We start from the raw sequence: 27,893 nt of genomic DNA, 5'->3' as shown, positions 1-27,893 counted from the left end.
TCTTCTCCTTCCATTCTTCTTCATTCTCAGAGAAAAATTCTGCTGCTGTTGCAGAAGAAGCTGTAGCTAACTTCTGTGTATGTGAGGGCTGGGAGCATCTGGCTCTCCTTCCAAAAATGTGCCTTCCATTCATTGTCTCTGAATGATATGTATGGACTGTGTTCTCCAGGTATGACTAGAAAGAAGCAAACTTTTCTTGTGCTTTTCTGTCAGGGGTCTTCTAATTTACAGAGCAAAGAGGAAAAAGGGGGCCCACTCTCCTGTTTTCCTCCTGCTTCGTCTGAGAGTTGTGCAGACCCTTTATTTATTCTTTGTATATTGAGAGCACCACCAACATGCTCTCAGTATGTATCTAACTGGTGAAAAAAGCATCCCATTCCACCTGGCCACCTGCTGCCTGCTGTGACAAACCAGTTGCAGTGACAATAAGAATCCAGCCTTGAGGGCCCAGTGACCAGGGCAGCAAGGCTTGAAACAACCCATTTAGTCCTCTTACTGTCACGATTATGTCTGCAGGACTCAGATGCCTGTACAGATAGCCCACTCAGTGGGTGAAATTATGCTAATGAACTGTGTGTTCAGTCTGCCTGAGATGCTGCTCAGCTGCAGAGGTGTCCCTCATAATGTCTCTCCACAATCAAACCTGATCACTTTGACGGGCAGCTAAAGGCAAACCTCTTATTGGGGAAAAACTAAGGGCTATTTCAGGAATTTCAAAAAAACATCTCTGAAGCTGAGGAGGAGAGCCACCTAAAACTAGAACAGACATGTTAACATGAACTGTGCTAAACATAACATTGTTCAATCTTCAAGAAATGTAAGGAAAGAGAAATCTTGTTGAAAAGTAGTATAAATATACCTTTTTTTTGCTGATCTACAAGTGAGAAACTGCTCATGTGAAATAGTTAAACTTAGGTTGACAGGATAATGCACGAGGGAATGCACTGGTGGATTTTTTTTGTAGCACTATATCAATGCATAATACTGAAGCTTATTCATTCTGCTTAAAGTTTAATCAGAAGGACTTGTTTCACAAAGTATCAAAATCTTGCATCAGTGAAGGTACATGCAATGCTAGAAACTAGCTAATGCAATACTAGAAGCAAAGTAATTATGCACTGTGTGGATTATATAGATTTTTTTTTTGTCTTAAGCATTACATAATGACTAGGCAGGCAGTATTAGTATACTTTATCTCACTGGCAAAATTATCATATTTGTGATGATTACTTGCTTACAACTTGATTTTCAGCAAAAAAAGAACTGAGATCCCTTTGTGGGCAAATACTGAGACCATAAAACACTAAACAATCACGATGCCTCACACTATTGCCTCTGATTAATAGTAATATTGTAGTAACATTGGGTTTTCAGTGGCTTCTTTGCAAAGAGCTATGCAAAGCCAGAAAAAGGGCAGTAGTTTATTTCCTCTACTTACAAAATAAAGATCTCAGGTAATTAAAAACAAAAAGGTAAGGTTCCTAGCATTTCAGATTTTGCACACCTTTTCAACTATTTTTTCATATTAATGAAATGTGAAATGTTTTTGCTGGGATGTAAATCCATACAATTTCAAGATTCATCTTTCCAGTAGCTATAATGTACCAGGCTTCCACACACTGCCAGCAGTGAATACCACATTCTTCCAGTGGCATTTCTCCCTTCTCCCCTAGATTCAAAAGTAAACAAAGAAGTAGATTTATTCCTAGTCATTACTCACAGAACAATGAAGGTACTTGCTCAATATTCAGAGGCTTATTGTCCTGCATTATAAGGAGTATACAAGCAATGTGGCTGCTTCACATAAAGTGACAGAACATCTGTAACTGAAGTACCACTGTAAAGTTCAGCTTACCTACATTTGAATGGCAGAGAAAGTGAACAACCACAGTCCTCTTTTATTCTGCTTTTACAGATCTCTGGCTTAAAGACTTCTAATCTATCCTGCTGTTCTTTACAAAGAAACTGTGCTTAATCCTTCTTATTGTCCACCTCTGTATTTTTTTCTACCTATTATTTCAGGTTAGAAAACCAAGCCTTGCTTCAGTGCTTTGAAGGCATATCTACCAGGGATTAAAACTAGCATAATTCTTTTCTTTTCTACACTCTTTATCCTTTTAAAAATGCTCCTTTTCAACTAATCCTTACTGTCCTATTTACTTGCTTGACCATGTCTGGACAGTGAACTGATGTTTCCACAATATTACCTACAACAGGTCCAAGATCTCCTCCTGAGAGAAAATAGTTTCTTCAGAACCCAACACTGAGTACCTGAGTTAGAACTGCTTTCCCCACATGTACCACCTCATTATCAAGATTAAGCTCCATCTGCCTTTTTATTACCATGTCAACTAGCACTAAGGAATACTTCTGTCATCTTGGTAAGTAATACTTGTTTTTATTACACTCACAAAACTCCTATTACCAGAAAACTCTTGACACCTAACTCTTCCACACCCTTTATCACATAGCTTAATAAGGAAAAAATTTAGAGCAGGTTTCTCAAGAATTTCATGGGCTGTGACCTTCCACTAAGAAATTCAACCATCTAATTTTTCACTTTTTGCTTGTATTTCTAAAAAGTTCTTCTCTCTTTTCCTGGTACAGATTAATTTCTTTAGGAATATTTAAGAAGGAAGCTGGACCTCAAAAACCACATAAAAACCCAGTTAAATTGCAAGAAGCTACATACATCTAGATTTAGAAGACATCTATTAATAGTCTTTGATTATATACTTAGCCAGGAAATCAAAGGAGGAGAACTATGGCAAGGCAGAAGAATAGAACAATGCACAGATTTAAGGAAAAAAATTACTTATTTAGTACATCTAACAACAGAAAAATGAGGGACAAAATTAAAAAGCTTTGCACAAAAGCAAATTAAGTGATTTGGCTCTTAGCAGGATATAAGAATAATTAATTTAAAGTGTAGTGGCAATCATAAACTTGAATTATAGAATGATTTAGGTGGGAAGAGACTAGAGATAAAGCCTTCTGCTCTAATGTGATCAGAGTACAGGAAAACAAGTCTCACTGTAGGTAGAACATGATATCAGAGGAGGATTTACAGGCTGTACATTCAATGGCATCACACAAAATCAATCAAGTCAATTGAGGCAAATGATTTGCCATCTGCTTTTTTTCCTAATCTCTTCCACTGCAAAGCTGCTACATAATTACTTTCAGGAAATCTTAACACCAAAAGCTGTATGTATTTTCAAATACCTCAGCAGGCTGAGAAATGAAATTGTGAGTTATCTGGGGCTGGAAGAACAGCAGTCATGTACCCATCAGCTGGCACAAGTGAAATCCCAACCACCACTCTTCCATGACTCAGTTTCTCTGGGATAAATTCAGTTGTTCAAGGTGATGGCAAATGAGAGGGTAGGGTACTTGAGACCTCTGCTATGGTCTGTAAGACAGTAAGGATGCTCTCGCTGGTTGACAGCACAAGGTAAAGTAAGATACCTGATGGCACCTTGAACGGCACCAGTCACACATGCAAGCAACTACATGGGCCTTTCCATCCACTCGGAGTTGACAAAGAGACATTCCATAATTAAACATGAGCTTCCCTATGAATTTTTTTCATTTCTAAGTGAAAAAGGCAAATTTTTAAAACCAAGCTGCTTGTAAGAAAAAGAAGGTTTCAGCACAGATTTTTGAACACAGCATTTAAAAAGGCACTGCTGCAACATTTTATAACTACTGTTTTAAAGAAAAACTTTAAGTTTGCTGATTCAAAAAATTGCAGGGAGAAGTTGGAATTATTGAAACTGAAATATATGGTAGTTAAATTACAGAATTGAAATTAATGTTCTAAACCAGTTTTCCCCCAATTTTTGCTTTGATTTTTGTCTTGATTCAGTGCAGGGAAATGTTTTGATATGTTGAAAATTTCTGTGGGATGGGAATCCATTTCTTGTTCAGTGGTAACACTTACTAATCTTTGTTAAGTATTTTGAGAGCATAACAATCTGAAACCTCATATCACTGAGGGATATGATTAAAGCTATTTAACACAAAGAGGAAGTGAGGCATAAAAATAGTTTTAAGAGTAAAAACCATAAAAAAGAAAATCCAAGATTAAAACTGACTGGTTAAGACACCTATCTCCTTATTTTAACTCACTTAATAGCCAAAATGCTAACTCTGTCTCTTTAGTTAAAGATAACAACGTGGTACATCCAGAGTGGCTGAAGATCGAAACAACTCCTTGGCATTAGTTTCCTGTTCTCAGCTCTCTCCAGATGGAAATCCTGAAGTCTCATACATAAACACATATGCTCAGCTAAGCAGCCCTGAGTCTGAGAAGGGAACAGTTTCCTAGTGTGGCCCTTTCAAACACTGGTGATTCCCTGAACAGGTTAGGATGCTGACATTAGCATTTCTTATCAAGGGAATATATTGTTATGAGTCATCTACATGAACTCATGTGCTTTGATTTCAGACATAAAAAAAGCCACAAAAGCAAAGTAATGAGAAAATCTGACCTTTTTAAAGTAAGTAAATTTCACAAAACAAAAACTAAGATTTAAAGATTTGTATTTTTACTTCAGTTAAATACCTGGCTGATCCTGGCAGATATATGTGCATATCTGAGACATATACAAATAATGGCAAGTAAAAGAAGCATTTAAATGGATGGCTGCAGATGTTTCTGGCTAATGACCTTAATGCTTATTACAAATTAAAAGGCATAGAAAAGTTGGTAACAAACTAAATACAGGATTGTGTGATATTTGGATATTAAATTGGTAGAGAAGGCAGACAGTAGAGATCTCTCACTTTTCTTGCCAAGACAAGTACAGTTTCTATTAGCAAGATTAGCAAGGTTTGGGCTACTACTTCATAGTAGCTGGTATGGGGCTATTTTTTTGACTGTTACTGAAAACGGTTTTGATAAAAAAGGGATGTTTTAGCTATTGCTGAGCAGTACTTACACAGCACCAGGGCCTGTTTCTCACCCCACCCTACCAGCAAGGAGGTTTGGGGTGCACAAGAAGCTGGGAGGATGCATGGCTGGGACAACAAACCCCAGGTGACCCAAGGAATGCTCCATACCATGTGACTTCATGCTCAGTATATAAAGCTGGGGGAAGAAGAAGGAAGAGGGACATCACAGCATTTGTCTGTCTACAGTCCCAAGTAACTGTCAAGCATGATGCACCCTGGCTTTCCTGGGAATTGCTGAAAACCTCCCTGCCCATGGAAAGCAGTGACTAAAATCCTTGTTTTTCTTTGTGCATGCAGCTTTTGCTTTCCCTTTTAAGCTGATTTTGTCTCAAGCAATTTTGTCTCAAAGTTTTCTCACTTCTCCAATTCTCTCCCCCATCCCAACACGAGGAGTGAGCAAGTGGCTGTGTAGGGCTTAGATGATGGCTGAGGATGAACCACAGTACAAGCCAAAAGAAAGCCTTTGTTTTCACTGTTAAGATTGTGAAAGTTCAAAGGTAAATTGTTAACAGAAAACCCTACGGTGTATTCAACTAATCTATAAAATCACGAGCCTTGTTGCAGTGATACCTGGAAGCGTTTCATCCTAGGCTGAGAGCACAAGCACGTGTAAGGTGGTCAGTGGAATATGAGTGAAAGCTGTTGAACAGTAGAACAGCTTCAGAGCTTCCTACTACAGAAAAAGATTATACAAGAAGCAGAACTCAGTAGGATACAGTTTTGTAAGCCACACTTTCTTGAAAGATTGTATTGGGAAAGATAATTCAGAAGTATCATAGAGATTTTCCCAGGTTATTATATAGTATAGTATCTCATTCAGTAAGGAGTAATTCAGGTTCCAGGGAAAGCTCATGTGAGTATCACAGGAAATCACACATTTTTATTAAGTGCAATTCTACAAGAGTGTTAGTTCAGTTTAATGTATAAGGAGCTGACAAAATATTCACGTTGTGAGTATCATTCTCAAAAGACCGAAGAACACAGAGATTTCATTAGATTTAATACATGCCAGTAAAGTGATTGCAGGCTGTGCCCAGAGGCATAACACAACAGAAGATGTTATTCCCTCTTTCACAATTATTACACTTCCTACACTGAGACAGGGTGTCAAGGGATTCCTTGTACCCTGTGAGCATGGAAGATGGCAGATAGGAAGGGAAGATTTCACTAACTCTGTAGCAAAGAAAAATAGAAATGAAAATTGATAAAAAAGAACAATTTGAAATAACTGAGATCCCCTGAACATAGCCTGAGGTATTCACTGGTCATCTGCATATGCCCAGTGTGACCTTAATTCCTGAGTTCAAATTGAGAACAAGGAGTTTAATACAAAGAACAGTGAGAAACACATGAGAAACACTGGTAAAGGCAACTGACTAAGCTGAATTCCCCTACAAGGAGCATGAAAAAGCAGTCAACACCAGACTTTTTCATCAAGGAAAAAGTTGCAGTCAGCTAACTTGAAACCAGAAAGAACAGTATCTTAGTTATATAAACAGAAGAAGGCCTCCTGATGTCTGAAATGGACAGGACTTTCACAAATCCTGTAGGTAGACAATTTCTGCCTGCAACACTATGTGCAGCGCAGAAATGAAACAGCAGGGCACAGTAATAGTGACACACACCACATTAATTGTAGGATCCACAGTTTGCTGGGTTTAAGCAAAATGAGAAAAGGAAATGCTGCTGACATCAGGATTCTGGGGTTATAGGGGTTCTGCCCTCACCCAAGACTAACAGACTGGTCAACAATAAAAAGGTCAGCTAAGGGAAAAAAAAAAAAAAAAAAAAAAAAAAAAAAAAAAAAAAAAAAAAAAAAAAAAAAAAAAGAGAGAGAAACTAGTAACACCGACTACATGAGCAACTGGAAAAAGACTGGAAGAAAAAGTTTGTGGAAATGCTTATTCTAAGATTATTCTACACTATGCTGGTCAGGAGTTTTGTGCTCCTTTACAAAATTTTGGTGGACTTTGAATTAAAGACAGTGCTCCAGCATTGTCTTTAAGGAGCTCTATCTGGCTGTAATACAGACTAATTTTTTCAGTCAAGAGTCCAGATACAGTGAATGTAAGGTGCAATATAATATGCTTACACTATTGTGTAAGCAGGTAACAAAATTCCAAGTGAGGCACACATTATTACTCAGAAATTGTTGGTCTTCTTGTTACTATCTAAGCCAAACACAGTCAAAATCTACCTGAGTTTTTTGTATTTGTTCTTCTCTTCTTTCTCCCTAATGCCCCAACTATGGAGGTGATTAAATTTTTCAGCCAGACCAACCTGCCATTCAGAACAACCCAACAGGGTCAGGCCATGATAGGCGCTGCCAGGCAGATAATGGCTCCACCACCAGGTGGCTCTGAATGGGATTCACAGCTGAGGTGTCAGATTTTGAAGAGCATTTCAGGTTTTTAATAGAAGTGAACTCAGAAGATGTCTCATGGATGAACAGTAATCAATTTGTAGAGCAGTCTTGCCTCTTAACTACTAAGATTTACCTACTTTGTCTAAGGCTTTGATTGGATGGGCACTTGAATGTAGCTAATGTATATTTCAGAGGGAAGCAAAACTCTGGGATTTGGAAGGTATTTGGAATTGTGAACCTATTATAATTTTGAACACAAATTATACTTAGCTGCACACATGAAGGAAACTATGAATAATCTTTATGGTTTGGAGAAATTCTTAAAATTTCATGAGAGTGACTAGAAAGATTATATTCTAGTCTCAAAAGAGGCTAGCACATCTAGGATGACTTGCTTCTGATTTTAAGCTTCTTTATTTGCAGGTCTGCCTCAATACAGCTGCTAATTTTATATCTTTGTCTATTACATATGCTTTCATTTAGAAACATATTAAAAAATGCAATCATATTAGTATACTCTAAAGGAAAGGTTGACAGCTGCTTCTAAGAGCAACTACTTATACAATGGATGATGGATTGTTTGGGTTTTTTCTGTATTTGGATCTAAATACAAATATATATTGAGAAAATATGTCCAATGTCAGTACAGGATTGCTGGAATGTATTTTAGAGGAATGAATTTTGGAAGCATTTATTTTAAAACAATAATTGACACTATAATTCATCTGTAGTCATAACAGTGATTAACATGTTTAATAGCAATGTATTAAAGATGCAGATTTTGTGGTTTTCCTTTACTCTGCCAGAGTCCTAATTCCTCCTGGATTTTGCAAGAGTCTTTGGAATAATTTTTGGCAATAAGTAAATCCTAGAGCAGGAAAAGGGAAAAAATTTACATTTTCCAGGAGTATTATGCAAAATACAATGTAAAGACAACAAAAAGTTTCAGACATAAAAAAGATTCACTGCTGTAGCAGCAGCCCTAGCATGAAAGAGCACCTGTGTGGCTCTGCACTGTGGGTCTGCCTTAAGATGACAACCTGCATATTCTGTTAGAAAACAGCTGTATGTCTTCAGCCATCCTGTCTAAACTTCATTATCCTTTTTTTTTAAGGGTAGACACAAGGTAATTTAAATGACTAAATTTGATTTAAATTACCAAATTTGAAGGAAAAGAAAAAAGCATTGTCTGATAATAACATAACATAGCATAGCTAATATAATTATCTGATTACTAAACCTTCTATAAAATTTTGTTTAATATTAGCTAAATATTTAATCCAAAAATAAATTATAAATGAGACTATTATGAATATTGTGAAGCCATCTAAAACTGACTCATTTCAGTGCCAGTGTGGCAGCGTACCTTACCAAATTTAGAAAAATGATGCAGGCAAAGAACCAATACTACAAATTCTTTGTTAGCACATGCTGTTTCCTCCCTACCTAACAGTACCTTTTACACTAAAACACAAAAGGCTTCATTTTCAGAAGTGACAAGCAGCTCTTGGTGCTGAATCATAGATGGACACAAAGAAGCTTTAGCAGTGTTAAGTGTCTGTCCCAACAGCTGCCGCTTTAGCCTGGAATAAAGGCTCTCAATCTCTTCAACATCCTCTGTTCTGCCTTCAACCAGTGCAAAACACCCTTGCAGAACTGCACACAAAGTGCTGATCATGCAAACCCCATGTCTGTGCCGTCCTTCACCCAGAAGCATAACCGCCTGACTAGAGCACAGATATGAGATTTCTCTGAGCAGAGCACAAGGATGTGTTATGGACTGAGAAGGATCCACAGGAGTAAGAGACAGCACTTCAGCTATGTTTACAGTCCTCCAGTATGTTCTCAGAGACTTTGTACCAAATTTATTCAACATATTTCAGTGCTCAGTTCTGATTTTTCCTTTGAATACTGTGAATTTAAGCAAGATTAAAATATAATTCCTATGATGTTTTCTCTTTCCTCAGTAAACTTCCTGAGAGTCCCCTACCAAAGTATCTCCTCCATAAAACCCAAGATTCTAATATTGAGTGTAAAGGCTCATGCAAAGGGATAAGAAAAGAAAGCCATTATCAGTAACTTCAAAAAGCAAGAGGAAGAAGATATAAAAAATGGAGCATGTTAGAAGTTTTATCCTCTGATCTACAATGGTGAACGCACATCTCAGATTTTTCCAAAGCCAACAAAATATGCCATTTATCCAACCTCATCCCTCCTATAAAACTTCTCTCTGCCAATGCTGTCTGGGTCTTCCCCAGTCTGGTCTTTCCCTCACTAAAGCCCTCACTTTAAATCCCTTTTCCATTTCCCTATTCCATATTTGCCTATTCCAGCCACATAACTTGAATGCTCCAACTTTGGCTCACACTTGCACCCTACCATGCCACGTTACCTCTCCTATCCCTTACATGTCAAGCAGCTCCTTCTAAGCATCTCTATCCTTGTTCTCCTCTTCATCTCCCAAAGACTTCACTCTATATTAAAGCAGAACTGCCCTCAAGTACATGCTTTTCCTCAGCCTGAAATTGATTTAATTAATGTGAGTCAACTAACTAGACTGGGTATCTACCAATTCCTGAGAGTTAATGTTAGCAAATAAGAAGAGGAAAGTGGCACATTCTGCAGTGACAATAAAATACAACAGCAGCTTTTCTCTGTCAGCCTAACTTCTATCAGGGTATAAGTGCGGCCACCACACAGGAAGCAATGACACAATACACTAATTTTGTCTTCTTTAGCATTCTGCAAATTCTAACACTGAAAGTTGCCTGTATACTGCACACCAGAGTGTCCTGGAAGTTTCCCAGTGAGAAGATGTTCTTGCAAATAGAAGCTGTGAAATGGTTTTGGAAATGAAGTGTTAAATTATAATTGGCATTTCTGCTGTCTTTGATAGCAGCATGATATTGCTGGAGACACTACCACAGATGTGTACTGGAAGAGATTTTAAGAGTATTTTCTATTCTGATTTTTTTAAAAATGCAACAATCAGAAAAGCCTCTAAAAATGAAAAAGCAGGACAAAAAAACCAGGATGTTCTAGTGGCTTTTACAGAAAACAAAAAACCCTATTGCAACAGGGAGCACACAGCACAAGAGCTAGCCTAGTAAACACAGCAATGTTCCATCACGTGCCCAAGGCAGGCAGGCTTGCTCCAGGTCACTCACCAAGGCAGCCCCTGTGCCTGTTCCTATGGAGAAGCAGCACTGAGCACAGCACTGTCCTCTCTCAGGCTGCTGGGGTTAAGGACTGTCCTTATGCACACCAAAGGACAAGATCTATTGGTGTCACACAGCTGGCCGCTACTCCAGTGTGCATTTCAAGAGAGGGAACACCCCACGCTTTCCCACTCTTCTGCAAGAACAAGTATTTTCAAGTCCCTGCTTGACTAGCTAAAAAAAAAAAAATCGTTAAATCAATATCTGGTAGTGTTCACACACAGTTTTGTGATCCATTGAGGACTCTTGATTTTTTTCATCTCATTCCTGTTAATTCCATTTTCTCTGTGCCTAATACACTGGTACCTTTCTTTCCTGGAGCCTGTTCCCTTCATCATCTTTACAGCAGACAGAGAGACATTTAGGTCACTCCAGATGAACTAGGGGTACCATACCCACTACCTAGGTAACAACACAATAGTTGTTTCTCTTAGAAACACTGAGTTTATAAGAGAATATACAGGCACAATTTCAGGTATAGTAAAGATGAAAGGCATAACATGAGAACACTCAAAGGACCCGAGAAAATGGAAGATGAGAGGATATTTCTCAGAGACAGGGAGGTAAATGAGCACTTTGCTTTCTATTTATATTTTGTTAGCCCTCTTTTCTCAGTTTATGGAACAATATTTGTCCATATTATGGTCCTTTTTTATTACATAATTAATACTACATATGCTACATTAATCTGCAATTGCTTTAAGAACATAGCAAAGATACTAATCAGCATTGTGCTCCCTTGTGCTCCTAACATTTTGGTTTGTGTTAAACCAGCTCCTTAGCTGGTAAGTGGACAGAGTAAGTTCCCCATCACTGCTCAAATAATAATGCTATACAACTATGTAAGAAGATACATGGCAATATCCAAGCACAGCGATGCTTTTACTATGAAAATCACTATCAGTAAAGGGACAAGCACAGCCCTTTTTCTGCAAAGCCTGAATAATAAAGGAGCTTTGTCTAGGAAATTCAGAAGAGACTTGAAGGGAAATAAATTCTGCAGTTAATCATTCATCTTGGAGTGTCTGCTGAGCAGCTCTGCAGCCCACTCTAAAGCCTTTCAGCTGTGGCAATTACTACAGGGTGTTAGACCCATGGGTCTGTACAGCTCTGGTTTTGCTGGTCATGTCCATGGCTTGCACTGTTCAACTGAATTTTCCCCAGCACAGCTACACAGAGAAAGGCACTCAGGATTACCACGCTACAGCATGCATGCATATCCTGTCCATATGCCAATCTGTACATCTTCCTGTTTTTCTCTTTCCACATCTAACTGTCTTCAGTGACTAGCAAGACATTCCCCTTCAGGATATTGTCCTGAACAAGCAAAGATTAGCTATGGAAACTGCATGCATGATAAGGACACCATATAAATGAATATTATTCCAGTAACATTAACTTAATTATTTTGATAACATTGGAAAGGTTATGTCTCAACTTTTACAGAGACAAGCTCTGTATATTTTTAGAGGGCAAAACAACCAGAAATCTTTGGTCTGCTCTTCAATATAGTATATAAAAGGTTTATGGATTTCATCAAAACTGGTTAGTTTATTGTCTAGACCACAGATTATTTTTCATAAGATTTTTGTCATATCTGTGAGCTGTTTTGTAATGATGGATGAGACTATTGTCTTAAAATCATCATTTTCTGTAAGCAGGGAAACCCACTGAACCCTGTCAGATGGAATATCGCCTTCTCCCCTGAAGCCTTATAAACTAAGGGCATAATCCATTCTCACATGGGTATACAGGAGTCCAGGACCAAGCTACACTTAACTAAAGGGTTGTTATACAGGGATAGAATATGAATTATACAGTTATAATAGGAGTTTCAAAGTTTTGCTTGCAAAAGCTGAAATTGTTACTGAAACATTATACCAACCACAGGCTTTGGCACTCAAATCAAAGTTGGTGATTTCAGCCCTTCTAAGGAATGATGTTTCTAGAAACAGTGTCTGTCATTGTTAGTTTTGTTTTTTCATAAAATAAGAACAGCGGATCATGTGAAGGCGTAAGTGTCAAGTAAAATCTATGCTCAGTTTACAAAGAAGCGAAATTGTGTCCCTTCTATAATTTCAGTCCAAATGCTAGAGCTTAGCAAGCCATACAGTCAATTATATGCACAGAAATAAATCACAGTTTCTACATGTACGACTCTTGGAACACATTTTTCTTCAGGTATAATGACAAGGAGCACAAATATACAGGAGATTGGAAAACGTGTAATCACTCTCTTCTGTAGAAAAATTAAAAACACATAGTAATGGACTGCCAAAGGTATCAACAATTTTCACTTTTATCATTTATCACTTAGAAAAATCTGCTTGCTGCTTCTGTCTTACTCTACATGACTTCAGAGTTAAAAATTAAATATGCAGCTTCACATTTCATTTTTAACAGTTAATTGCTGCATAAATACACAGCACAAAGCAAAGCATAGACACTTTAAAAACCACAATGGTTCCAAAATATTTAGTTGCCTCTTTATTTACATTTCTTATGCAGTAGATACATTTGAAAGACCTACTCTGAAGTGACTCTTTCTACAGTAAGGCAAAGTTAAATTTGCCTAGACAGCATCTGAACAAAAAATTTAAACTCCTCATCATTTTGAAAGCAATAGAATTGACATTTATTGCTGTGCCATACCAAACTACAGCCCCACCTCTGGATAACAAAAGACTACAGGGTAGATGGATGCTTTAAGAGCCTTCCCTGGAGCCCTCCAGTGTGTACTGTGTTGTCTGTTTAGATTATAAACTCCTGAAAATGCCTGGACCTGAACATTTTTTCTGTGTTTTGTGCAGATCTACTTCTTATGGTGTTTAGAATGATCATCACGATTAATCCATAGATAAACTACCCTAAGGAAGCCAGTGCTGCCTGCCCTGCAAGAGCACGGCCTCAGATGTGGCACAAATACCATTTGCTCTCCGTTATTTACAGCGCCTGTTATGGCTCCCCAGGGAGACATGAGTCCAATGCCCAAATTCATGGGTCATGCCGGGGAGGCAAGCACCAACTTTATTAGACTGTGAATTAGGCCACTGATCTGTAACACCCACAAAGCTTGCATGCTGATGAGATATATATATACATCTCATCAGCAGACATCACTAAACCCTTGCCAACTCTCCTGACCAAAGCCACCCACAGAACGAGCCAGAACACTGCACTGCACAGCAGTGCTACCTCTCCCCTTGGTGAATCTGTAGAAAAACTGAGTCATGTCATACCAAGTTCAGCTCTTTCAATATTAAAAACCAAGATAGAGTAATGCATCTCAAATTATCTAATGACCACACACTAATGTGATTTTCCCTGTCTACTGCTTTCACAATAACTGAAGCAATAGTCACTTCAGCAATGGAAAAAAAAAAAAAGAAATAAAATAGCCAAACAACTGAAAAATATCTAGGTCACTACCAACTAAAAGATTAACTTTATTCTTAGTATGTCGACCTTTTTTTTTTAGTTAATTTGATGGTATGAAATGACATTATTGACACATGGCCATTGTGCATACCCAGCCACATGTGCCTGTGGGCAGTGTATGGACAAATTGCATGGCCAGTGTTATAACACTCAGACACCAACTTACAACTAAGCCATAGGACTTTAGTGTAAGTTGATGGACATTTTTTGAAAGGTGAATGGCAGAGGTAAGTTTCCCTTTTTGCTAAATATATATGGCTCCTGTTCTTTGGTATTTATACTTATGGAACGTGACTTTCAAATAACTTCACCTGGGAAACAGCAAATTAGCTCTGTCTGCTAACTGGCTGGAGTAAACAACCCATCTGTAAAGCTTTCCTTGAGCAAGGGGTTTCTTTTCTGTTTGTTCTTAAAAGGAAATGGAAGCATAGAAAAAAAACAATCCAAAGGGGGAAGAGACCTGCCAAAGGAGATACATATGTGTATTGTACTGACTGTTAGGGTACTAAATTCCTGGCAGGGCTCACATGGATGTCTTTCTCTGTGCTCTCTCTAGCACTAAATCTTATTTCCAATGTTTAGAAACAAGAATTGTAATATAATTTGTGAATAAAATCTCCTAAGAAACCCAGCAGAATTTTCTCTGGTGGTATTGCGCTGGCCATTCCACATATGACAACATACAGTTTGAATTACAAATTAATGTCATGTATGAAAATAAAACTAAGTCTAATTCTCACCTGTATTGGGTTTGCATGGCAAAGTTTTGGTGTGTTACAGGGGTAGCTTCTGTGAGAAGGTACCAGGAGCTTCCCCCATGTTCAGCAAAGCCAATGCCAGCCCCAGGAGAGACCCACTGCTGGCCAAGGCCAAGCCCTATCAGTCACTGTGGTGGCATCCAGCCAGAGTCAACTCACCATATCACCCTGGTACCATTTACACACCCAGTAGTCTTTACTCATACATTACAGTAACAGTTACTTCAATCAATATTGAATACCTAAAAAAATCTATTTTTAGAAGTCTCTACAATACTTAGAAGGCTTAACATATCTGTTTTAGTAAATAAAAAATAATAATAATTGCTGTTCTGAGTAGTAAAATCCACTCACATTACATTGCACATATATAAACTTGCACAAAAGAAATTTTCAAGAGAGGAAGGGAGAATTTCTCTCCTGCTGCAGAGCTGTGAGTCATGAACACTTCCAATAGTCCACATTCAGTTGTTTAATCTCTTTTTCACAAAGGAACTAATTTCAGCCCAGAATTTAGACAGATGCTTAATGCCCTGTTAGATTGTTCCAATACAGCTAGAAAAACAACTATTTACTCTGTGTCATGTTTGAGTTCCATAGTATTCATGTTCTAGAAAAAGATAATGAACTTCTAAACACTTTCCAGTAAATGTTACTATCATTTTAGGCCTTTCTCAACAGGAATATTCTACAAGCTCCAGATATGTCAACCAAAATTTTGTATTAAATTTTATTTTTCAACAATTTAAATCTACTGAACTAACACAGAATATTCCAGGTTAATAGTATGCCCTCTTTCACACTGAGCATGAACAGGTCAACACAGAAACTTCAAAGGCCAGCCTGAAATTCTCTAGCATCAGCTAGCAAGAGCTATTCTTGGCCTTAAAATATGATGCCAAAACTGCTCGAAACAATGAGGATTCCCCAGGATCAGGCAGGAACCTTATCTTGTCTTTGGGATGAAGGAAGCATATAGAGTCAGATGGGAGGAGGAACAAAACAATCTAATAAATGGAAAAGGTGTAGAGACAGGGACGCTGATTTCAGACAGTGTAACAGTTCCTATAGGACCAATTCAGCTGCTTCCACAAAGGAAAGAGCTGGAACCCCCCCTGCCTTCTACAGAGGTCCAGTTCAGCTCCCGACTCCTTCCCAAGTCAAGCAAGGTCTGTAGCTGATATATATTTTCATCTGCCTACTCAGTGTATGAGTGTCAAGAGGTTCATTCCACAAAATTTCTTAAGAGCTATCAGACCTACCAATCACATTCCAAATTACTTCATGGAATGTGACAAAATCAAAATAAAAGAGGAGAAAATAGATGAATGATGAATTGTCAGAATGCAACTGGGGATTTTTTTTCCAATTCCTTTAATTAGCCTCAACTTCACTACAGTTCAAATTAAAGTATCACCACAGGCTATTGATCCCAAGCAAAGCTCAGATTTCTAAAAAAACATTTGCATAAAACTACACATATAAAATACTTACTTAAACAACTACTGCATCTTGAAAGATAGTAATTGAGAAATACAAGTACCTGTTGTCCCCACGGGCAGGATCCTTGGGTTTAGTATCACTGTCATAAACAAAACGCTCTTGGGAGATGACTATGATGTTGTCTGTAGTTTCATTTCCCAAGATAGTGATAACAGGATAACCCATCTGTAGTGTCCACTGATCCATTACCTCTTGGATATTTACAGATTTTCCAACCCTTTTTAAAGCCTTGGAAAAAAAAGAAAAGTTTCAATACACTGAAGCAGTATCAATATGTAAAACCCTTTTTTTTTGTCCCAGGATCAAAACTGTTTTTGGAGGGTAAAATAAACATCACACATGTATGCAGATACACACACACACACTTACACCCAACACACAGACACTACATAATTGAACTTAAGGCTCCGTGTATCTTTAAAATAAATGTTGAGTAATCTTAACAGAGAGAAGAGTGACAGTCAGATAGTCATGTTTTCCACATCATTCAAGTACTTCTGCTGAAACAGAAGAAATAACCTGCTTTACAGGATTTTAACAAGGGCCACAGAAATACAGGGTAGCTATTCTTAACCAGCTAAGGTTAAAAAAGACAATGTTAGTTGATCTAGGCACTTATAATAAGGCATATTTGAAGGGCCTTAATTTCTAAAAATATAGTGCTTCTCTGTTCTGAAAATCAAAATGACTAGTTATTTGAAAATACTGTCCCTTATATCCAAAGTGAGGCTATGTATACCAAGATATCCCCTGCTGCTTCATAAACTGCACCTGTTAGAACACATGGAGGACTAATGTGTTCATATTTGATTCCATATGTCAATAAAAATGCTGTTTTACAAGTGGATTTTTGTCTGAAACACAAAGAGATACTACAGCATCGTGGGAGATGAGACTGCATATGAGGAGAAAGAGGCATCATTTGTTCTGCAGCGACAGACATGCTCCTAGCTGTCGAACAGTCCAAGATCACAGACTGAGCAATCTCTGATGAACACAAACAAAAGATGTCTTCAGAACTGAAGCTGCAGTTGCACTGCCCTAGGAACAAAGGGGCTGGCAACAAATGCATTTACAACTGAGGCAAACAGAATTATTAGCTGCAACAGTAGATATGAGCATACAGTATAGCTACAGTGGTTATGGACCAGAATACAGTCTCATTTTTGTTCCACTTCATTAGCTGCAGATTCTGCTGTTCTTTCAAGACAACATTCATTCCTCTGACCTCCCATGGCCCAGAACTGTCCCAGAGGCTTTAACAGAGGCGGGAAAGATTTCTTGTGGTGACATTCAGCTACAGATTAAGACACAGATTTAAAAGCCTGACTGTATGTTACTTGTCTCAACTCTCATTAGCAGTCAGTACAGACATAGGACTTGGTTCAGTTGCCCACATGTGTGTGAATAATGACATTTGACCTTTACCAGCTACTTCAGAAGAGCAGAGATTTCCCCATGTATCTGATGCTAAATTGGTTAGACACACATGAATGTCTTAAACATCCTACTGTACCTAATCTGGCATTAGTTGCCTATATTTGAACAATTATCTCAAGTCTCTAGACAACAGTCAGTGGTTCAGGCTTATTATAAAATAATCATGTAGTGGCTAGCCAACTGAATTACTTTCTAAGCTCTGCTGACTATATTGACTAGATTTCTGGGAGTCCAGTTGTTCCTGTTCACTAGTGTCAAATGACATGTCCTAAAATACTCAACGCATTCTTTCAGAACCATTGTATCTACAACAGACGTGCTTCTCAGGTGGCAGCTGGAAGCCAGGTAGGATAAATTAAGGTAAAAGCTGTTAAAAGTCTGTGAATCAGCAACTGAAGACTCAGTGAGAAGAACAGGATCTTGGACATCTAGTTTACATGTATACACCTGCTTGTCTAGATGTCTTGACCTCCAGCTAAATCCTAGTTTTGATGTCAATAGTTAAAACTAGATTGTCATGTTTTGTATGGCTTGAACTGGTACCTGTGCCAAAACTCTCTGACTGTACTCCACATTGTCCTCCACTCAGTCTGTTTCTGGGGAAGACTCAGACTAGCTCAGACTAGTCCCACAGGGGAGAAATTCAGGGACACTTTGCTCATCTTACAAATGATGAGCCATTGTGGAGCACTAGACCAGGTTCTAGAACTCAAGCCAAGCCTGGATATATAAGTCTCTACAGCATGACAAATATTACAGTAAATAGTTCTCTGTTTACATCATACTTTGAAGCTTTAATACTTTTGTCCTTCACAAAAATCTTAACTCCATACAAAATCACAGACGCATGTGATGGAAATGCCAAAGCTCAGCACTTTCCATGTGTTTCATATATTCTAACATAAAAAAGAACAGAAATGCTGCAGATCTCATCTTTTTAATATGGTTTCCTAGTTTAACTCAAATGAAATTTCTTTGCATCAGTTTTGATACTTGCTCTGTGGTTTGAAGATCTCAGAGTGCACTATTCACTCCTGATCTCACCAAGAAAAACACCATAGCAAATTCCTATTTCTCCCACAGTGCAATAGATTAAAGCATTTTACCTTTGACAATGTGTTCCAGAGATCATTTCTGGCTGCATTGCCATACTTGTGAATGGTTAAATAGTCCTACAGAAATAAAATAAAAATAAAAATCAGTATTAAAATACATAGGCCAAACAACTAGAGCTGTGCAACACTGCTATTAGGAGTTAAATCACATCAATGTTCGCATTTGTTAGAAATCTAGAAATACACAATATGTTTATCCTAAGGGAATAAATAAACAGTTTCTTAAGCTACTTTGCAATGCAAAAATTGTTGCTAAAAATTAAATGCTCTTCCTTTTCTGTGTAAGTCATTTTATAAGCTAAATATCTTTAATAAATATAATATAAAGCTAAATATCTTTAATATATATCTTTAGAATACATGTCTAATCTTGGGAAAGGTTTCTAGGTAATTTTCAGCAATGAAAGGAGAAGCTGCTAAAAGACAGTTCCAGTTGCTATTTTAGCTGGTCATTCTGCTTTGTCTAGTGTCAAAAATTTGTGCACTTGGATGACAGTTGGATTCATTACAGAAGATTTAACTGAGCAATAGTCCATCTGAACTCAAAACTCTTATCTAGGGAGATCCTGGCCCCCCAGTGTCAAAACACATAATGCTGGCAACTAGGGCTGCAACAGGTTATCACAAAGGCTCTCCACAACAGGGAGCAGCGGAGGACATATGACAGGAATCCGACTCCATCCCTGTGCACAGCAACTTACACGTGTGTTTTCAAGACACCTGTGACTCAGAGTCTGAGGAGGGTCTAAACTGAATGCTTTCACTTATTCCACCACAGTTTCAATAGCTGAAGGTCCATAACACCAAGAAAGATATTCTCAGTAGCCTCCATCATATTACAATAACTTCCAAAATTAATAGTTTAAGCATACTACCAGCTTGGGTCTAGGTCTTTCACGCACAAAATACTTGCTTTTTAAAATGACTTCTGGAGAGACAACACTGTTGTTTCCCACTATTCCATGCCCCTTGACAACAATTCATTCAGTTACAAAAGTGAAATTCAGCAGTGATTATTTGAATAATATACATTTCAAGCATTTGATTGGGAGAATTAAGTGAAAAATACAGATCAGAGGTGTACATCAACTGGTTCTCCTACAATTGAATTTCTACCATCTTCACTTTACACAATGGTAGAAGACAAACCCTAATTTACTGCACAATGATAAAACTAGGACAAATTTGCTGACTGTTATCTGTGCTTTGTGTGAAGTAAGATACTTTGGGAATAATTAGTATTTGGAAAGCAAATTTTCTGATACACAAATTGTAGCACCTGTGACAGATTTAGCTTTTGTCAGCCAACTTATAGTGAAACAAACAACAACTCCCATTTAATCACAGACTAAGAAGGCTAAATGAGAACACTGACTCTTTAAATGCAGTGCTGAGTCTTAACAATGTCATGAGACTAACTCAGAAAAAAGACAATATTATACAGGCTGCCCCTACAGCACACTCTGTTTCCATTTTGTCTAAAAATACAGAACCATTTAAGGCACAGTGAAACATTCAATAGCTTCCAAGGCTAAAAAAGCTGAATTGCAAATTAGAAAGCTAAAATGGGAATAAACAAAAGTGGGACAAGGTAAATAAATAACAACAGATATACAATCCACATTTTAAGCAATACTAGATAATGCTGCATATATTGGTCCTTCAGAGAGAGGCTGTTAGAATCATTAGAGAGCAAAAGAAAATGGGTGGAATACTTGAGGACTTCATCCAGGCAATAATCCTGCTTACCACTCTACCATTAGACATTATATTTGACTTCTACATTTTGTGTTCAGAAAGACTGTAGAATTTAAATGCTTCTGCCTTGTCTTTAGGGTTTGGTTTTGTTCGTTTTTTTTCCTCCCAACACATGGATTGGGTGGTTCAAATGTGGCTTGTCACTCAGTTAAAAATTTATTATCCTCCAATCTAACATGTTTAGCTCACAAAGAAAAACAAAAGCAATCCTAACCTTTACCATGAAATAAGAATACACAATAAGAAACACAATGTCTTGGTACGATCCTTGTACCATACAGCCTAATCATCAATTTTTTCATTATTTCACGAAAGTTGCATCAAGAGCATAAACACAACATAAAACTAGAAGTGTTATCAAACACATGCACAAAAAGCAGTCCTAAGTGACAGTGTGTCAACATAGGCTTTCATTAGTAAACCGACATTGCAATCTCAAATCTGAGTGTGCTTTCGAAAGGCACAAGAGCAAAAGGCTTCTGAAACAGGTCTCATCAAATATCCTCTTATTCCTAGCCTCATATATATTTTTTTCAACAATAACCAGTAGAAAACACCTGGAAACAGTATAAAACTAGAAAAGCATACAGTGATACCTCCCACAACTGCTCTTCCATCACTCAGCACTTCACAGAACCAGAAATCCTAAGCAGATTAGTATCCTTGCATTTAATAGTTATCTTCTGTGAATTCGGCTGGTTGCTTTCTGAACAAATCAGCATTTGCAACCTTATGAAAAAGCATTTCTCACTTCAGTGATCTGTTGTGTGATACCTGTTCCAAATACCTGCCTGTCTGCTGGTTTCATCTGCTGCTTCCTACTTCTAGCATTAGAAGACACAGTGCATTACTGTTCCCCACTTCACTCTCCCCAAGCCACTGGTGTTTTTCCAGATCTTTATGGAATGTGTACAGCCTTTATATTGAGAACTCTGACACTCCCAGCTCTGCTGCAAAGTTATATTGCCACCCCAGCTGCTGACTCCAAAGGTAGTTTGGATAGCTTCTGACCCTGCCTGAACTTTCATTACCAGATTATGAGTCTCACTTCCTCTTCCACTGACAGGCATTCAGCTTAAAAAGGAAAAGACATATCAGCATCAAATACATATTAGGAAATAGTAAAATAGGAGCCAAAGATCTATACGTACCCTGCTTGTCTATTCTAAGGATGGAACAAGCAGGAATCAAGAATCAAGAACAAGAATCCATTTTTCCTCCTGGGGACACATATCTAAGTCTTAAGCAGCTTGCAGAGGGGCAGAATACACACTCTCATTCACTGTAATTCTCCAGGGCTGGAGTATTAGCCATCCCTTTGCCTGTACATTTAGTAGAAAAACCAAAGCAAACAGAACAGAGATGCAAGCCACAGAACAGAAAAGGAGGATGACACTGAAAACACAGCTGTCTGAATCTAAGCTGTGCTCAGCTTTGCTCCAAAGGAGGCAAAGTGACTTAAAGCCACTTATTCATAAACACATATGCCCAAAACCATCTGGCTGCAAGGCTGCTTCCCATCATAAACTTGCAAGTCTATCACTGACAAAAGCTGTTCATTGACTGGAGTATGCTGGAGCATGAAGATATGCATTAGCCACCTCCCTGTCAGCTATAGCCCTACAGTGTATGTGAGCACAAAAGATGGCAGCCAAATCTCTTTAACAACTCAAAGACTCAAGAGTGCTCTTCTACAACTCTTCCATTCTCCTTCACTGTAATGCTGTCTCTAAAGTTTTTCATTGTCATGAAGAAAGTAGGAAGAGTTCACAGACCCTAGGGCACTGTCACACAACATGAAAATTAATCAAAAACACACAACCAAATGTAATTACTTGGGTTTATATTTTCAGCACGTGTCCTCTTGTGATAGTCTTCCTAATATTTTCACTTTAAAACATGAAGCCACTCTTTGCCAAAAAGGATGATGGAATGTGATCCATTCACATCTATCAATGAAAAATTAATCAGACAATGCAGTTTTCTAACATGTTTTAGCAAGTCTTAACATTAAGGAAATAAATAAATAAATAAGCAACTAAGTATCCTGACTCTGTGATACCATGAAAACAAAGTCCATTTATTGCACAACCAAAGGATAAGATCCTTCCAAAAATCCCAACAGACTTAGACTACAGTATAATGTGTTATCAAACAGTAATCCTAATCCCCCCCAAAAAAAGAATTAAAAGGCTCAATGCTTTTGAAATTATTTCTTGTAAACTGGAGAAGATAGATTGAACAGTAGTAGGAACAGTGAAAAATGCTAAAAGATTTTGAAAGATGGTTTCAGTAATGCTGTACTGATTAAGCTTTCAGATCTTTTATTGTATTAGATATTTTTAAGAAAAGGAGATTATTTAAAAGGGAAAAGTCTTTCATTTCTTTGCAATATTGCCTATTAAAAAAGCCTCTTGGTTGCAAAATAAATGAACTACCCCACTATCCAAACATGACAATGCTCACAACTAACAAAAGGCAGTGACTGATAAATACAAAACAGTTAATACCAAAAAGTTAAGCAAGTATAGAGGAGGAGTAAGTCTCCAAACATGTGCCTTAGTTTCAGGGGAGATTTTACATCTATAAACAGAAACCAAAATATCAGACCTAGGACTAAATTCCTTTCTCAGTTAATCAGTATGAAGTTGACTGCTCAGCTGAAGGAACAGCTCCAGACTTACATGAGTGATGCTGAGATCTGAAACAGATTGAGAAACTTTATTTTTCTCCTAAAGAAAACTGGAAAATTCCACTATAGGAGGGAGGGAAATGTAGCAAACTATTTTCATCTCCAATTCTTGTGGCTATTTTTCTTCTTTCCCAAGGCTCAGGTAACGCAGACCTGCCTCTACCTCCCATTTTTTGTATTTCATTCCTACTCCTCAGTACACATCCTCCTCCCTTTGGCCTACAATATGTTCCTGTTCAGTGCTTTTATACATGACTGCTGTAAATCACTGAAGATTTAACGCTACAAATAAAAACATTTACTTCAGGTAGAAGTCAGTCTCTAAGGCTCCAGGTATCAAATCCAGCATGTTTATTTTCCTAGAAATTTATATACCTAACCTTAAGCCACAGACACCATCTGACAGATGCTGACTCTGACTATAACGTGATCCTTTTTCCTCCCTTCCTTCACACTGCTAAAATCAAATCTGCTACCACACATTATCTTAATAATGTCTAACATTCAAATAAAAAAGCTTGGGCCGGGGTCAGAGTAGTGCACATGGGCACAAAGGTGAGCGACAAACAAAAGGGAGTGAGAACCAGTGGTAAAGGACTACCAGCATGATACAAAACTCTGAACATTCCCATAAGAGAGGAAGACTACTGAATAGAAAAGTTAAAATAGCCAACTACATTTGCAGTATTTTTCAGCTTTACAAGAGACTAATCCTGAAGAAACAGCCATAAGGAAGAGAAGTGATCACCCTCTCGGCTGGGCAGTCAGCCAAGCAACAAAGGAGTAGGTAAATTCACCTTATTGGTCATGGTCAACACTGTGTAAGGCAAATTAGTTGGGGGTTAACTCTATTTGTATCAAGAATTAATTTGTACAGTGAGTCAAGCTGCAGAGGTACCTCCAAACTGAAAGCTGTTATCAGATCAGTTGTCAAAGCACTACTGCAATGCCAGCTATGAAAAAAACTGGAAAACAGGTTTTTCCTGGACAAGTAAGCCAAACAACTGCTTCACATTCAACATGGTCTTACTAGAAGTGCCCAAAACTGCTTTCAGGCAGTCTAGTAAGAAACTGCCAACATACAGAATATACTAGAGTCATAGAATATATTTTCATCATAGCTTCCACCAGAGGATCAAAAATGTTGATTTTCTTCCTATACTTTAATCTATAATGGCATTAAAATGTTCTTCCTATGAAAACCAAAGTTACTCAAAAGCCAAGAATTTAACTAACTAAAAAACATTTCAACTTAAAATAACAAAAAGGCAGCATCAAAATTATATTGAAATAGCAAGCACATAAGGAATATAAGGTAATGCCTGCAGATAGCAGGCCTGACTGTAGATAGCCCTTACCTAGTATTAAAATTATCACATCTGTTACAGTCACAGCATCAAATGCATTCCTGTATCTACCTTGAGCATCACAGTTTGATGATACTTTAGTGGTACAGCCAGACTAAGCAGTTCTCACAATCTTTGCTGTTCCTTGGACCCATGCGCCTGTTTCTGATGCTACTTTTCAGATTAGAACTCCAAAATGGCCTATATAGGAGTGAATCTAGCATTCCCCACTAAGAACACCCTTCCTTCCTTGATCAAGTTTACCAAGGAGGACTCCAAACTCCACTGGAATAAATGAAGTGGTGTTGGGTGGCCATGAATGGAGGAGAACAAGCAGCTGGAGGCAGCATTGAGGAAAACAGAACAGTGGTTTCCTAAGCCAGTGCCCTGTCCAAGTATGTGCCAAGTATTATGAAAGAGACTGGACAGAAAGATACACAGTGGTGATTTCAGAATATAGCTAAGAGAAAGATTATCAGTGCATCACATTTAAGAGGAACAAAATTTCATTTTGAAGTGTATTTCTCTAAAAGTGATGCTCAAATGTTCTTTTCAAATGTTTAAGTAACAGTTGGTAGTGTCATTTCTCATCAATAAGCTAATTTTTATAGTGAATTAGTTAAGCTTCATTAGAAATCATGTGCAGACGCTGCATTCAAAACTGAAGTAGACTAAACTCAGAAACTTAATAAAAACACTACAATCAGAAATCAAAGAAATCAAAAAAAGGAAATAACATTTAACTTCAGTTTTTAAAGTGTCCACATGGGGCTACCATGAGGTTCAACTAATCCAATTATAATTCCCACCCTCGCAGTTTTGAATGAACTTTTGTATTACCCTGTTTAAAATGTCTACTACCAGGAGCTTCTTAGCCAGCTTCTAGTTCAAACTCACAAATAGGTAAAAAGAAGCTTAAAAAAAGCCCAAAAGGTGTGCAACATACTTCAAAGCCATCATACAAAAATTCGCTTCAGCTGTGTTTTGCCTTCTCTTTGGGTCACTATTTTAGGGAACACATAAAATCCTAGGGAAGAAACTCAGTGGAATCCTATCACTGTACAACAGCTGAAATTCCAGCCCTTAATTTCCAAAAGGTGCATTTAGACTTTTTTCACGTACAACAGTGATATCATGCTGACAAACCAACAGCAACTGGAAAATATCCAGTTAACATGTAATATCTACAATTAAATCATTATGTCTAAACAGCAAGCTATAACTACTAATCAGAAAGAGTGAAACTGGAACCACACATGGAAATAAATCTTAATTCTCTCTGGAGCCAACGATGCTGAATGGGCCACATAATTATAGCATTTTATTTTGTCCTTTTTCCTTTGTAATTCATGATACTCCCATTGATGCTAACAATAATCAGATCAGCAGAACTGACATTTCTGGCATTATAAGGGCCAATGGGATTTTCAGCATTGATTTTGCGGGAGAAAAATTAGGGCAATGTTGAGAATATCTCATCCATTATATTAGAAGTGTAACATTCATTTAAAGGATCCAGACAGGACCTGTGCCCTGTTATATGCAGGCTGAGACACAGGAGAAGCCAGTAAAAGAAAGCAGGCAAGAGCCATCGTTAAGTCAATGGGATTGCTTTCTTTGATCTACCCACTGCTGGTTGATAAGAAACCAGTATTATAAATTAGAAATAAGACAACTAAAATCAACATGGCCCTTCATTTTCGTTGCAACACAAGAAGAAAAACTTCAAGTGACTCTAAAGAGTTCAATTTTTCAATTAATAATCTTCTGTAGTGCAACTCCATGAACCCAATGTAAATGGGGCATCTAAAACTCAATAAAAATCTGTATTCCGGCAAATTTACAGCTACTTTAAAATATATCCTGCTTTGCTGAGAATTCTTGATAAAATATGAGAAATATTAAATTGAGAGGTTTATTTCCCTTGTAAAATTCAACTTCACCTTTTAGCTATGAATATGAAGAGGAGGGTGGTTCCATTTTGAAACACAGCAGCAGCAGTTGCAGTGTGGTGGCAAAGCAGTTTGTAAGAAGTCTAAAGGGAACAGTTAGAAGGATTGCAAAGTTAGTGCATGGCAGAGTCTGATGGTATCTGCTGTGCAGGGAGAAACCTGCTAGTATATGAAGCTTGGCTTTAAAGAAAAATGTATTTGATATATTATTTGGTAGCAGTACTAAAATACTGAGCTAAGGACAAATCCTACAGAATAAAGCACTCTCTGAAATCGAACTGCATACATTTGACTGAATTTGTACATTCATTTAATTCTGTCTTGTCTGGTTGTATAATACACTTTAACCTAAAACCACACATTGCTCAAAAATTATACTTTCAGTGCACACAAAAAAAAAAGTGGAAAGTTTTCCAGAGATATTTAGATGGCACATGCTAATAGTGACAGGTTGGCTGCTCATTCCTCTGCATTAATCTGAACTATGACCAAGAACTGCTAACCAGGCAAAATCTCTGCTGTACTTTTCTGTAATAATTTTCTCTATATAAACACCAGACTTGTAAAAAAGTTATTGCTCCTTATTATGAAAAGGTGTCCATAAACCAATCAAGAAAACTCACTGCAAGCATGTCACCGTGTCTAGACCATAAGGACCTGCAACACTCACATATTAACAGTGAATAACAGATAGAGAATCAATGAGCAAATGTTTCTCATTTTGCAAAACACCTTTACACAATTCAGTACCTAGAGCTGCACCTTTATTTTTTCCAAAATACAGACACCTTAAAAATCATTAGCCTTTACATCTGGAGACATGTGTCAAGCTAGTCACAGTAACTTAGTTTTAAATGCATGTAGGGGAAGGAAAAGGAAGAGGAAGGGGAAGAGAAAAAAGGGAGGAGAAAGAGGAGAAAGAGATGATAAAGAACAAGAGAAAGTTTTCACAACAGCATGTTTTGTCCAGCACAGATTCAGGATATTTTTTTCTGAATGTCCTCCACTAGACTGAAGTAGATTGATCTATTTATTTAATTTCCAATATATATAACGTGTTAACTAGGAGTTCAATCCTGCTGTATTTGTTCTGAAAATATCCCCACTGACTTCTAAAGAGCTAATGGAAATTCTGATTGCATAAGAGCAGCAAATTCACGCACAAAATTATTCCCTTCCAGTGCCCTGTAAAATCCACTGAGCTGCCTCATAACAACAGAGGTAAGGCTGGCACTGAGCTGCTATCAGGAAAACAGTGTAATTCTATTCCAAAAGAAAACATTTTTCTAAATAGCTGCTGAGTCTGCTGACATTATCTGGAAATTCCTATCTATCACTCTTTCTCTTTATAA

At 37.7% G+C, this 27,893-nt stretch overlaps 1 protein-coding gene across 1 annotated transcript in view; it reads right to left on the bottom strand.

Moving 5' to 3' along the window:
* TRHDE (thyrotropin releasing hormone degrading enzyme) overlaps window positions 1-27,893 on the bottom strand; it is a 210,510-nt gene that overhangs the window by 59,595 nt on the left and 123,022 nt on the right. The window contains exons 8-9 of the mRNA XM_064701951.1: window positions 18,785-18,850; window positions 16,279-16,466 (exon numbers count right to left, since the gene is read on the bottom strand). Coding sequence (XP_064558021.1) covers window positions 16,279-16,466; window positions 18,785-18,850 — 254 coding nt within the window. The remainder of the gene's footprint in view (window positions 1-16,278; window positions 16,467-18,784; window positions 18,851-27,893) is intronic.

Source organism: Zonotrichia leucophrys, chromosome 1A, assembly GCF_028769735.1.
Source record: "Zonotrichia leucophrys gambelii isolate GWCS_2022_RI chromosome 1A, RI_Zleu_2.0, whole genome shotgun sequence".
Lineage (NCBI taxonomy): Eukaryota > Metazoa > Chordata > Aves > Passeriformes > Passerellidae > Zonotrichia > Zonotrichia leucophrys.
The sequence above is the reverse complement of the archived record's forward strand: the minus strand, read 5'-3'. Positions and strand labels throughout refer to the sequence as shown.